The 14982-nt window shown below is 47.7% G+C and overlaps 1 protein-coding gene across 1 annotated transcript in view; it reads left to right on the forward strand.

The window, feature by feature from the left end:
- Nucleotides 1-788: 788 nt before the first annotated feature.
- The window catches only part of LOC144180029 (endothelin-converting enzyme 1-like), a 34681-nt gene continuing 20487 nt past the window's right edge, over nucleotides 789-14982 (forward strand). The window contains exons 1-2 of the mRNA XM_077708436.1: nucleotides 789-810; nucleotides 2846-3045. Of these exons, the coding sequence (XP_077564562.1) occupies nucleotides 789-810; nucleotides 2846-3045 (222 nt within the window). The remainder of the gene's footprint in view (nucleotides 811-2845; nucleotides 3046-14982) is intronic.

Below are 14982 nucleotides of genomic sequence, written 5' to 3' on the forward strand. Positions count from 1 at the left end.
AGGTAGAAAATGAGGTCTAATAACGATTGATCATTTAAATTGACCAGAACGTTGTTCGAGATTTGGTCCATGCCCGGTGCCGTGTGCCTTCGAAGACCGCCAACGGCTGCCGCAACCTCATGTAGATAGATGTCCTCGTCGAGTAGGGTGTTAGGGTTACCGGTGTATGGCGGGAGCGGCTCAGACGGGTGAGTGGAGGGCCACCGATTCCGGAGGGTATTGAGGAGATCTGCCATAGTCCCGGGGTGTTGTTGAATGATTCGGGTGATGTGCTTTTGTGATCCTGTCTTGTAGTGTGGCCGGATTGATGAGGAAGCGAAGCAGTTTCCAGGTTTTGCGGGTGCTCAGTGCACCCCTTAGCCCGTCGCAGAGCGCGAGCCAATTCTCTCGGCAGGGCATAGCTGCGTATTGCCGTGCGTCGGCCGTGAGCTGTGCGATCCGCTTTTTAAGCTTGCGGTTACGCTTTTGTTTCTTCCACCGCTTTACGAGGCTGTTGCGGGCCTCCCACATGTGGAGAAGCCGAGCTTCGATGCATGGGGTTGTAGTTGTGTTGTGTAGTTGTTTGGTGTGTTCCTGCCCGTCTTGGTGGAGTTGTGCGATTCAGTCTTCTATGGACGGTGGGGTGCGGGAAAATTCTGGCTGGCTTGGTTGTCCTCGAACCTCTCTCAGCTTGTCCCAATCCGTGAGGCGGGCAGCTCCTATCCTGGCCTGATAGTCGGCTCCGTATATGGTGGGGACCAGGTTGGCGTGATCATTGCCCAGGTACTCACCTAAGTCTCACAGCGGGCATGGGGAACATGTTTGGTCAAGGTGAGGTCAGGGTTAGTGTCCCTGGTCACGCTGTCGGCTTTATTGGAGGTCATTTAGAAGGTTGACATCTTCATCAATGATACCTGCGTGCAGCGCTCTGCCCCTGGGGTTGGTATAAGTATATCCCCAAACCGGGTGGGCTGCGTTGAAGTCGTCCACTACTAGGAGCTGATGGTTGGCCGCCGTGTGGGCAGCTTGCTCTATGACTTGCTTCAGAGTGGGGGGAGAGTTCTTCGGTCTGCAGTAGATGTTGAGCAGAAAAAGGGTGCGTTTTCTCTTAACCGCTTTCGGAATTAGCTGGCGCAGTATTCCCAAGGGCTCTGACTGTTGAAGAGGGTGTTGAATGGCGACAAGTCGCTTGCTGATAAGGGTGTGAAGACTACTGCGTTTTTCTGTGCTGTATGTGATGAAGCCGGGAAGGCGGACCTGGGTGTTACTCTATTGAAGCGTGAAGATCTCGGGTATGGGTAGATGATGCCGAAAGGTACTGGGTGAGGGAACTGTGCTTTTTCTTGAATGCGCGACAGTTCCACTGCCACACAGTGAGTTTCTGTTGGGTGCTTGGTTGCCTACTGCATCGTTGTGCTGCCATCCTGGGGGAATTAAGGAGTGACGTATTGGTGAGGGTCAGCCGTTTGGGAGGTTTGGTTGCTGCGCCTGTGCTGAGGAGCCACAAGCGGAAGCATATGCTTCTCTAGCCTGCCTATGCGAGCCGTCACTCGTGCGTCAATTTTCAACATGAGGGCGATCAACTGCTTTCTAGAGTAGCCTGAATAGATTCGGTAGAGCGTGTTAATAATTCTTCTATCTGCTGGAGGGACGGTATGGAAGGGGTGGGTTGCGCGTTCTGGGGATGTTGGGATTGAGCTCTTTTGGCAGGATTGAGACTTTTTCAGCCCGTTTGCGTTATTGGTGTGGGGAAGACTGGGTGCTGGCTTTTGCAATGCCGCGTGTGCTAAGAAAAACATCCCGCATCGCAGATAATAAGTACTTCTCTGGGAGATGAACGTTAGCTTTTAGACTGGCATTTTGCTCAACTAGGTGGGAATTCTGCACCTCCACCTGTGCTATTTGAGGGTGTAAAGGTCGGGTTGAAATATAGGTAACAGGCAATCACGTTGGAGGGAATACGATAAATATGGGCATGACAGAGGATGCCTCAAAGATTTGGCCTAGGAGATAACACACAGAGTGGGACGATTCCTTAGTCATTATGTTCTGTTTGAAGCTTTTCGCATTCTCAAGGAAGATGTACATATTTGTACTGAAGATACAATATGTGATTCGCAGTGAGTGTTTAACAAAGGCATTTCATTTTGCCAAATACCATCGTCGTGAGCCATTTCTGAGGGCTCAATGTTTACATTCTCCGTTAACTAGACAGAAATGCTTGACCAGTAGCCCTTGCTAACGTTCGTTTGCACTCTGATCGCTAACGTACTTTGCAACTGCGGCAGTCACCATTCCGAAGTTATTCCATGAAACAAGGGGTTGTGGTTTGCGTTGCTTTCTACTTTGGTTATGCTTTGAAGGTTGGTCAGAAATAGGCAATCTTGAAAAGGGTTATCAGGGGTCTGGAGCAAATATGCTTTTCTCCCACGATGAGGATTTGTCGGCAAATGCGTGTATGGATTTTTTCTGGGTTCTTCATATCTTTAGCATTAGCGGCGCTCAAAGTTTGTTATTACATGCGCGTAGGGCTTGACGACAGCGCTGTAGTTTTCTCGTTTTTGCAACAGCTACTGCGCGTCTAGAGGCAGCTCGGCGGTCGCCACGAGGCGCGCGCTCACAAGCACTCGTCAATCGTCCACGGTCCTACAACTACTTTCTCGTTGTGTTTCACGCCAAGTGCACCTAAAGCACTGGCCTACATCGGTCTTCGCCGCTTACGTGTTGCAACCTTGCGTGGCAGCGACTAGGTAGTAGCCGTCGTCGTCTCTTGTTGATGCCGCGTTCGACGCGCACGGTCATTACTAGGTGTTCCTTCGGGTGCGAGAGTTAACTCGGGTGATGTGTCGGTAAATCCTGTGAGCAGGACACGAAAGGCTTGCGAGCACCGAGGCTTGTGTGGCGAGCGGACAGGAAGCTCTGGCTCGTAGCTTAGATGGCTTAGACGAGCCGCCAGTGACCGAAGCCGGTTACGTCATCCCCATTGGCGGGAAAACCCAGCTGGCCTTGCCGTGCGAGCTGAACTATACGTTCTCCCTGATCCTTGATAGGTCGCATGCAACCAAGGTAGTGCACAGCTCTAACTTTCGCACCCATTTTTAACCAGTGGCAAGAACGCACTCAGTGCGAAAGCGAAAGTTGAGAGCCAAAAAACCGAGGAAGAACTTGAGGTCACCCCACACGAACATCCTGTCTGCCAGCGCCTTCGCTCACACGAAGGATGCGACTATCGAAGGGGTATCACTATTTGCTGTCGCCTATGTCTAAAGCTAGGCTTCCGAAGACCGCCGATTCTGCGATGGCTTAACACGTAGCATTGTTGGTGTAGAAACCTGCTCAGTACATTGATATCAGAACATGCTGCACATCGGTGGATTACCGGTTAATGCAATGCTGTTGCCATTCAGGTGGGCTGCAGGTATGGGATGGCGCAAGTGCGCAGGCAAGAAGAACAGCACGCGAGAGATCAGGCTACGAACGCTCGATAGAGTGTTCTCTAAGGTCCAGCTGGCCGACACCGGCCGCTCTTCACAATGGCGCATGCTCACGCACGCGGTATTTCTTGGTATTTTCGCAAGCTGCTCATGTGGCGCAAACAACACACCATCAGGATCGGAGAGACGCAAGAGAGAAAACTATCTTCAAACGGTACGGTCAAAACTCAACAACAGTATACAACGACGCAGCCCCCTACGCCGAAGGACAGCTATGAGCGCTGTTGTGACTACAGCTCAAGCCCTCCTCACAAGTGTATCAATTTAGCGGCGTCTATACTCATGTCGCAAAAGAAAGCGGCAAAACGACTTGGTAGTCATATTGTCGCTTTCGGCAACTGGCCGCAGAGGGCAACACAGAAACGTGTTTGGGATAACTGCTTTATCGGTGGATACGCTGGAAGCCCCGCGCCTCCCAGCTCAAACACAAAGAACACTCTACGAAAGCACTGCCGGTCTTACCCGACCAATTCGGCCATACACTAGCGAAAACCTGGTGAAACACGACTTATCGAGGGCTGGTAGCAAGCACGAGAAAGCAAGACGTACTTTTACTTCTTTTGACAGCGCGGAATAAAACTTTAGTATCGTTTTTTTTCTGATCTTAGGCTGTATGCCCAGCACACATGAGTGTCAGCAACTTTAAGGTTCCCATCTAAAAACTGCAGCCGATAATGATTTGGTACTTCAGGCGTGAACTTTAGACCAAAGCCACACTTACGGAAGGGGGGAACCCCGACCATCATGGTCTGTTTAAAATCACATTTTTTCACAAAGCCTACTGCATTACCTGCGCACATTAGCACTGTAAATACTGTGCCATCTAGCCCGTTTTCAATTTTACTATCTACTCTGCAAGATTTGTGTTCATGAATGCCAGTGCAGCCTTTCACTCAATGTACACCCAACGTGTTGCCACTACACAACCTTCCCATTCCACACAAATAAAAAATAGGATTTTTTTAGAGAAATCTGCTAACTCCCAAGCCACAACTGCTACAAAACGTTTGTTAATTGCTGTTTTCTGTGATGCTTTTTCTCACTTTGCAATTAACTTGTCCGGTGCTATGCTAACCACATGACAATCTTCCGGGTTCGATTGTGCGAGAAAATTAACGAGGTAATTCGAGTTCCCTACTACAAAGGGATCTACAATCGGACTTTCAATATCATAACCCATAACTCGCAGCGGCATCCCTTTGTCTTTTAACCCAATGGATGATTCTCCTTGAGTTTGTCGTTTGTATCACGTGATTTCCCTCATTAAGACCTTCAATTAAACACCCCACAAGCCCTAGCACACATCACTTTGAATGTTAACCATATCTATGACTCACCATGACTGTGTCACTATTATAACGAGAAAGCATTTTTTTGTCCCATGCGAATCCCCTCACCGAGATCTTCACTTCAATACTACACACACAGTAGCGACATCCCAAGGAATTTTAAACCATTGTATGATTCACCGTGACTATATCAATATTCCTACCAAGATCTATTTCTCCTTTGTACAAGGTTATTTCCCTAGTCGAAACATTTATTTGGGACCCCATAGGCTTACGGGTAATCCTTATGACGTCGAACGTTTATTACGGTTCATGATAACTAAGTCATCATTATAACCACAAAGCATTTTTTCTTTGTCCCACGTGATTTCCCTCCTCGAGACCTTCTCCTCGAGATACCCCTGATGCCCCTGCAGCACATCACTTGAATTTTAACCTGATCTATGACTATTCATGGCTCCCGTGTTACACGGTCCGCCATTTTCGATATTTCTTCGTCATATTTCTTTTTTTTTTTACTTTTTTAAAGTTTCGTTGCATCAATTATCTACATTTACGCTTTTATAATGAGAACAGGTTGAACTTCCTTGATATCTTCATTTTTGCGGAAATTCAGGGCACTACATGATCCTGGTCGGGGTAACGGACGGGCGTACTGGGCAAAGAATGCTACGTATTACAAAAGCAAACGCATATCAGGGAACGGATCGCGCTTCAGAGACTCGTGGTGACAGTTCGCTTTGACACAAGGCGTTTTTTTTCATATGCAGAGCAAGAATGCACGGGACCGAACCCTAAACAGCTTCGACATAAATGAACTGAGGAGTGAGCGCACGTCCGCTCGCTTGATCTTCTCTGTTTCGCTCCAGGGCCCCAGCCTGGATCGTCGAGTCTGGACCGGCTCTCTCATGAACACGAACATGGAACCTACATCAAAAGTTTGGTATCCAATGTATACGTACAATTGCTTGCAAGCAGCGCTAATGATCTTGACCAGCAGGTATAGCTGTATAAACTCTGGAACGAAAATTCTCTCCATCCTCACAGGAGTTACGGTGTCATGTCGTACCGAATGCAAAAGTTTGAGCTCACGAATTTGAACCGGTAATATTTTTACCAAGCGTGAATTTTAAAACTCTGAATGCTAATGAAATGAGAGTCCATGTGAACCCGAGGAAATTCCTAGTACTTGAGAGTTGTGAGCCCATTGTGAGTTCATTTTGAGTTATAAGTCCATTTCGACTTCTGAATTCATTTTGAGTTTTGAGTAAATTTTGAGATTTGAGTCTATTTTGAGTTTGAGTACATTTTGAGTTTTGAGTACATTTTGAGTTCGAGTACATCCTGAGTTTTGAGTACGTTTTGTGTACTGAGTGCATTTTCAGTTTGAGTACATTTTGATTTATGAGCACATTTTGAGTTTAAGTACATTTTGAGTTTTGAGTCAGAGTGAGTTCTGAGTATATTTTGAGTTTTGAGTACAATTTGAGTTTTGAGTCAGAGTAAGTTCTGAGTACATCTTGAGTTTTGAGTCTGAGTGAGTTCTGAGTTTTGCGCTCACTGTGAGTTTGAGTTTGAGTGAGCGCAGATGTGCTGCTCAGCATTGAGTCTGAGTTTAAGTGAATGGTGATTCGAAAAAAAATTGTGAGTTTGAGTGAGCCGCGCCAACTTTCCGAGGTATGACTGCAATACATGCCAATTACATGCCAATTACTTAATAGCACTACAGAAACTAAACTAAATTGTGCACCTGCGATTAGCTGCATGTAAGGAAAGAGGATATGTTCCATTGCAAATTTTAAACATTTCAACAAAGAGAACAAAATGTGGAATGCTCGTCGAAAACTTGTTTTCTATGTGCGGCTAAGGACGGTATACTATTTATGGCCCCTCGGCATTACTAGTTGTTATACTAAAATGTGGTGCAGAAGTGGAGTCCTTTGTCTGCTGGTTTACAAGTTTCCTTATACCTCACTAGACATCCACTGCAGTTAGACAAAGCTCTACTGGTCCTCCTCAAGTCGGTTCTATTATGTTGAACGCAAGGTGACGACATCTGTGCAACGTCGAGAAAACAAGGTGCAACATGTGTTCGAAAATTCGGTCACCGTCATTGTAACCGCCATTACTAAGCATATTCCCTATCAACACCGACTACACGTGTAGATTTAGCAAACTGACACGGGGACCACATAATTTCGATTTATCTTTCACCTTTCAACAAGTGCACCAGGGACGTGCGTGTCAGATGGAACGGATTAGGTTTCTCTAAATAACTACAGTAAACCTGGATGTAACTATTCTTTATGTAACGAATTCCTTGATTTAACTACGTTTTCAATTCCCCATTTTCACCCTGATTGAAGCACATTTGTTCGCGACATCTACGTAACGAAGGCGTTTCGACCCCTAACCTCAATGTATAACTAACTGGCTAAACCGAAGTAGCGTAGAAAACCGGGCTAGTCGGTGCAGATTTATTTTAACAGCACAAAAATAACGTGGCACAGGGGAGGAAAACACTGATCAGCGCTATTCCAGAGTTTTTATACCCTGTGTCCTGTTATTTGTGCCCTGTGAAGATGAATCGCTAAGCTAATCGGTCCTTGTGTTTTTACTTTTACTGAAACATCGGCTGAAGAGATGCTCTAACTTACTGGTTCGTTTACTTAAGCACTAACTAGCACTACTTTGTACCCCGCACGGGGCACCTTGAGTAATCTTGGTGACCGTGAGTGGCGACACCGCGTACCCCGAGCCCCCCATACTTAAGTTGTTACCTACCGTGACTATAAGTTGAAAGGTGAAGGGTTAGAAGCCGTGAACGGTGGCCGTCGGAGCCTTGGTCAAGCTACGGCCGATGGGCTCCCTGCCTGTGTACCAGGCAGGGAGCTCCGGGACCTCTTTGGCTACCAGGGTAAGGTCAAAGAAGAAAGTACCCCCGTCTCCTCGCTTTTATACTATGCTATATGGCATTTTCAACCCCCCCCCCCCCCAGACGTGATTGCCCCCCGAAAAGGGGCCGCACCGAAGTTTCTTTTCCACCACTTCCTGACTTGAGGCCTCCGAAACCGAACAACTATCCTCTCTTCATCGTGATGGAATCTGTAGACCAATCAAAACCTTCTGCTTCACGGTCGGTATTTCTGATTTCAAAGTTTCTTGGCGGTATTGTAGGAAGGTCGTATCAGGCCAAAAAACATCGAACCGGTGAAATTCTTGTCGAGGTCAGTAGCCAGGACCAGGCCAATAAACTTCTTGCGCAAACCAGCATCGCTGATCTGCCAATCCGAGTCACGCCCCACCGCAGCCTAAAGAGCTCCCAGGGCGTGATTTCCGAGTATGACCTACTAAATGAATCTCAAGCTGACCTGCTGGAGGGCCTTCATAGTCAGGGCGTAACAGCGGTCAGGCGCATAATCATCCGCAGAGACAATAAACAAATACCGACAAAGCACCTCATCCTAACCTTTGACAACTCCACCCTTCCAGAATTCATCAACGCTGGTTACATCCGATGTTCAGTCCGGCCGTACATCCCGAACCCGCGGCGCTGTTTCAAGTGCCAACGGTTCGGGCATGGCCCAAACTCCTGTCGCGGCCGACTTACCTGCGCAAAATTCGCCCAGCACGACCACCCATCCGACAACTGTAATGTTCAACAATTTCTTTGCGTAAACTGTCAGGGCCCACACGCGGCGTACTCCAGAAAATGTGAAAAGTTTCAATTAGCAAAGAAGATAATCAACATCAAAGTCACTGAAAACATCACCTCCTCAGAGGCGCGAAAGAGGTTCGCCTCTTTCCCCCTGGGGAGGTACGCCGATGCAGCACGCCGGGGGGCGGAGCGGCGTCTGGTTTCGGCGGGGACCCAGCACCGCGAGTCGGACTTGGTCCCGCCCCTTCCCCCCCCCTGGGTTGCGTCTGGCAGCCTAGCCCGCCTCCGCACCACTCGCTGAGCCAGCAGCGCTTGTGGTGGCAACCTCTTCCGTCGGGACCGGTGCCGCTCCCGTCCCTGCCTCCCCGTCCTCCAGTGCGTTGGAGGGTGCCATGGACCCCACGGGCCCCGCACCGGCTCCAACCGCCACCGCACCGCCCGTGCCACTTCTGGTGCCCCCGACACCTGCGGCGGTGGCGGGTGAAATGAAGGGCCCCCGAAGGGGGGCCAAGTCCGGGGGCCCGGTTCGACGGGTACACCCAGGACATCGGACGATAAGATGGACGTCTGGCCGTTCTTGCCTGCGCTGCACCGCAAGGAACGCGTCCCGACGCCAAAGACTCCCGACAAGCCAAAAAAGGCGAGAGTCACAGCCCCGAAAGACGACACATAAACAAAGACACACACTCCAGTAGCTCTCACACTGAATAATGGGAAGAGAAAACATAATTCAATGGAACTGTAGAGGCCTTCTTAAAAATCTTGACGATGTATACGAAATACTGCATGCTAGTCAGCCAAGTGTAATGTGTGTTCAGGAAACACATTTGAATTCCAAGCACACAAATTTCTTGAATAGTTACATGGTCTTCAGAAAGGACAAGGATGGCTGCACACACTCTTCTGGCGGTGTGGCCATAATTACCCGGAAATCCTTAGCCTGCCACCCTCTCACTCTGAACACTATCCTTGAGGTTGTAGCAATACGCTTAATAATATTTAATAGGTTGATAACGGTATGCTCCATATACATTGTTCCTGAGGTTACACTTTTGAGCTTTGACTTCGAGGCGCTGGTTGACCAGCTGCCCGAACCATACATCTTAACAGGCGACCTTAATGTTCACAATTCTTTATGGGGCTCTTCTCGTACGGATGCCCGGGGTCGCCTGATAGAGAGGTTTCTCACATCCTCTGGAGCATGCCTTTTCAACAAGAAACAGCCTACATACCATAACATAGGACACAACACATACTCAAATCTTCACTTGGCTATTGGTTCGGCAATTCTCTTTCCATGTCTTGAGTGGGGTGTGGGCACTGACCCATATGGCAGTGATCACTTCCCCACTTCACTGACATATATAGGTAAAGGCCCAATCAGTTGATCTTCCCATAATAGGTTTAATGAGGCTCGAGCTAACTGGAACACATTTACAGAGACATCGAAACTACCCCACACATCCATAGGACACCTGCATGTTGAAGAAGCTACCCAACTCCTCACGGCGCACATCCTCGACGCCGCCGAAGAGTCCATTCCCCACGCCTCTGGTGCCCCGCGCAACCAGCGGAGGCCGTGGTGGAATGAGGACTGTAGGCGGGCGCGAGAGGCCCAGAACAAGGCGTGGGGTATCCTCCGTCGGTACCCCACGTCGGGAAACCTCCTCTTGTTCAAACGGGCCAAGGCATTAGGAAAACGTGTGCGCCCTGAGGCTAAACGAGACAGTTGGCACACCTTCTTGACATCCATTAATTCATACACGGACACACACAAGGTCTGGATACGTATACGTAAGCTTAAAAGACAACAGACACACAGCCTGCCCCTGGTTAGCACAACAGGGGGCACACTTGAAGACCAGGCTAACACACTTGCACAACACTTTGAACACGTGTCCAGTTCAGCACACTACACAAGCACTTTCATGAAACACAAAACATCTGCAGAAAAAAAGCCCTTACAAGACAACGACAAATCAAATACTTCTTACAACTCTGAATTCACCCTCTATGAGTTGAGGGTTGCCCTGAGCACGTGCAAACCTTCAGCTCCAGGCGCAGATAAGATTACATACACCATGATACAGCACCTACACCCGGACACTCTTGAAACTCTCTTACACCTATACAATAAAATATGGCTTTCGGGGCACATTCCACGCTCTTGGAGGGAGGCCATAGTAGTGGCTGTCCTAAGGAAATGGAAGGACCCTTCCTCTCTCGCCAGTTTTCGTCCCATTGCCCTGACAAGCTCCCTGTGTAAGCTCTTCGAAAAGATGATAAACAAGACACTCGTGTACTTCTTAGAGTACAACGGTCTTCTCGAGAGCTACCAGGCGGGCTTTAGGGCGGGGCGATCTACGAACGATCAACTCGTTGCGTTAGAGTCATATATTAAAGATGCTTTCCTCCATAAGCAGTACTGTATGACAGTATTCTTTGATCTTGAAAAGGCGTACGACACTGCTTGGCGGTACGGCATCCTCAGCGATTTGAAGTCCTTTGGTATGTCGGGTAATATGTGGAACATGCTTGCCAGTTACCTCTCTGAAAGAACGTTTCGCGTGCGAGTTGGAACTGCACTTTCTAGAGTTCATGTGCAGGAAAACGGTGTTCCGCAAGGTGGAGTTTTGAGTTGCACTTTGTTTATTGTAAAAATGAACTCTCTTCGGAAGGCGCTGCCACCAACCATTTCCTGCTCAATCTATGTAGACGATGTGCAATTATCCTTTGGGTCTTGTAACCTGTCTATCTGCGAGCGTCAAGTCCAGCTTGGTGTTAACAAGCTAGCTCGCTGGTCAGATAGCAATGGTTTTAAATTTAATCCAGTCAAGTGTACTTGTGTTTTGTTTCCGAAAAGGCGTGGCATTCAGCCGGATCCAGACATCAAACTCAATGGTGTGTCAATTCCAGTCAGAAATGAACACAAGTTTTTAGGTGTAGTCCTTGACGAAAAGCTCTCGTTCGTTCCACATATAAAACAACTTAAACATAAATGCTTAAAGGCTATGAATATCCTCAAGGTTCTCTCCCACTCTTCATATGGTGCTGACAAAAAACTTCTTTTACGTGTTTTTACTAGCCTGATAGGTTCACGATTGGACTATGGAAGTGTTGTTTATGGGTCAGCAAGTAAGACATCCCTCAAAATGCTGCACCCAGTGCTTCATCTGGGGCTCCGGCTGGCATGTGGCGCTTTCCGGACTAGCCCGGTCGAAAGCCTCTATGTGGAGTGTAATAAGTGGAACCTACAACATCAGCGAGCATACGCAGATCTCCTTTTTGCTTTTAAAATTTCATCTATGCGACACCATCATTTTAAATCAGCTTTTTATGATACGTCTATGACTGCACTACTCCTAAACCAACCATCGTTCTCTGCGCCAATCTCTTACAGAGTTAGAGAGGAAGCGTCAGAGCTTTCTGTCTAGTTTTTAGACACCATACGAAGTTCTCAAACAGATTTTATAGCACCATGGCATCTCCGCCCTGTCTTATGCGACACATCTTTCACACATGTAGATAAAAATCGAGCTCCCACATGTGCAATTCTGCAGCACTTCTTGTATTTGCAGCAGAAGTATCAATTTTCTGAATTTTATACGGACGCCTCTAAAACTGCCACCTCTGTGCCCTTCGCGGCGCATGGGCCCGGCCTTAATGTCACTAGAACTCTTAATAGTAATACCAGTATCTTTACGGCAGAGGCTTATGGTGTACTTCTTGTTGTTAATCATATGCTTCAAAGTCACATCCCACAATCCATTATATATACAGACTCCCTCAGTGTTGTGCGGGCGTTGTCGTCAACAAAGTCTTCAAAAAATCACGTTGTAAATCTAATATTCAAGGGTATTCTTTCTGCGTATGTCCACAAATTTGAACTAGTCCTTTGCTGGGTCCCTGGCCACTGTGGTATAGCCGGGAACGAAGCAGCGGATCGAATGGCTGCTGCTGCTACACCTTGAATACAGTAGGCATAACCACATTACCCTACACCGACGTGAAACCACACATTAGACAACAACTTCGCCAAACATCGCAAACACACTGGAGCGAACAAACAGACAACAAGTTACACGTAATAAAGCCACACTAGGGACCATACACCACCGACACACGAAATACATACACTGAAGTCGCCTTGGCTAGATTACGGATAGGGCACACTCATGCAACACACTCGCACCTTCTCACTAGATCTCCAAGACCTCTGCAGACGGTGCGGAGAGGCCCTATCCATGATGCACATCCTCATACAATGTAAGGCACTAGACACTACACGACGCAAACACTTCCCTCAACTACACACACGATATATTCCACCACATCCATCATACTTCTTAGGAGATGATGCCATGTTTTCTGTTCAGCGCACCTTTAAGTTCCTATCAGAAGTTCACTTCTTACAACTCATCTCATACCACCCATAGCTTTACCCCTGGTTCTATACCCCAGCCACCTTATTTATCTTTTAACCACTCTTGTTCTTCACCCTGGCCCTTTACACCAGCCGTGCTCATAGTTTTTAACTGATTTTATTTCGTGTTCTCTCCTCATCAAATCACTTTGTGTTTGGCGCTCTTTGCCCATGTCGGCCTTGCGCCAATAAAATCAAACCATCATCATCATAGCACTACTTTGTAGTGCCAGAAGCTGCAAAAACGCCTAGAATCACTGAAAGCATAATTCTTTAAGACGCTGATGATAAATGGAGCCCTTAGCGCCATCCGATGGCTACCATAGCACCCACTTGAGGTTTCGCTTTTCTAGCGTGGAACCGCGTTGCAAGGGTAGCCACACGCCACTTGTTTCACCTGCACCGCAAACGGCCGTGCGTTCCCAGGCCTGAGTGCGGTGTCAGTTCGACACAGGTTTTGAGGTTGAAGGCCTACCTGTCGGCGTGCAGTCGCTCATCTCCACTGCCATGTCTATCTGAGGTGTTCGTTCGTCAGTGATAACTTCTGCCGCCAGAATACGAAACCTTTTCTCTTTTCAAGACAAACAAGTAAATGCCATTTCGGCCCGGTGCAGTAAACCAGCTAGCACACTCACAATAATTTTGCGTGCGGAAGTGAACATTAAGCTCGCGAAAAGGCACCAGTTTTAGCATAAGTTTGGTTCTTTGAATCCGTTCGGATCCAAAAAGTTCCGAAAGGCAAAACGGATAATTAGGTTACGCTTGTGGATCCGGGAATAACTAGCCTCGCCTCTTTGGAGCGCCGTGTAGTACCCAAAATAGCTCGTTCAAAAGCACAAGGTGCAAATAACGCAGTTTTCTACTCTAGAATAAGGGTGAGTTCACCTTCACTGATGTCTAGCATTCTCGTTTAGTTTCGCCTTCATTCCCGCGAGCCTTAACTCAAAACCTGCATGTAAGGAAAACCTGGATAAAACTAAAAATTGCGAGATTTTGCCAAGTTCGTTACATCCAGGATTAGCTGTATGCCCACTGCTTTATATCACCACACTATCTTGAACGTTGCTGTTGTATTCTACTATAAAGTAGCAAACTGTGCATTTCTGAAATATGCATTTTTCAATGAGTAGCCCTTACCGCTGAACAACCCGATGGTTCTTCGAGAACTGCTCAGCGGTTATCATTCCGTGTGATAGAGCGCACAGAAACTAGAGCTTTTCCCTGTGGAGCAATATCAGACTCCTTACCTGAATTACAAAAAAAGTAAATAGGGGAGATAAGTCAGCTTCAGCATACCACTTCCCGAAGTATTGATGTCGAAAAGAGGAATCAACCAAGAATAACTTCACGTGTGACTCCGCGGACACATGTTGGCTACAATATTTATCAGATGTATCGCTGCACCACAGATTAGCCAACAGCGATGCGGGTAGCTTGCTATGCCTCGTCTATGCTACCATACAACAGAATCATCTGATCCAGGGACAGCGCAAGCTGCGCTGCAGCACTGTAATCGTTCGAGCATGATCTCCTTGTTTAAGCTAAGGCGTAGGCGGGCGAAAAATTCTTATTTTTTGGTGGTAGGCGGCTTGCAAAATATAAATAAAAATTGTTCCCACGTGACGTGCGAATAGGGAGACGCTCGTCTCTCGGCTTCCTCTCCCCTGCCGCCTCTATCTCCCCGCCATCCTGCCTCTGCTCCATGCCGGGTGCTATGCCAGGTGGCGACACGGGTCCCATGCACGTCTCCGTTCCCTTCTCGCCTGCCTCTCACCAGAAGTGTTGTAAGACGGGCTAGTTGAAAAGACATGTTCTTGGACGAACCCAGCGCGAATTAAATACAGAGGAAGAGGAACACAAGTTGCATTAAAGTGTGTTTGAGAGAGCATGAATTATCATCAAAGGGCCACCTATCATCCCATCTTTGTATGTGCACACCAAATTTTCCTGCGACTGATATTTTATTTGTTTACCGTTTACCGACGTTCCGCGACAATATGGAAGCATTCCGCATAGTAAAAAGACGAAACAATTGTGTCAGCCAAGCAAACGTGTGTCTTCGTCTATCAATAAACTGGTCTCCATCCTTGCAGCATCCCAAAGAGATTGGATATCTGGGTGGGAATTGCCTGTAGCCCG

This window comes from Haemaphysalis longicornis, unplaced genomic scaffold, assembly GCF_048455015.1.
Source record: "Haemaphysalis longicornis isolate Haplotype H1 unplaced genomic scaffold, Haemaphysalis longicornis Haplotype H1 scaffold_4, whole genome shotgun sequence".
NCBI lineage: Eukaryota > Metazoa > Arthropoda > Arachnida > Ixodida > Ixodidae > Haemaphysalis > Haemaphysalis longicornis.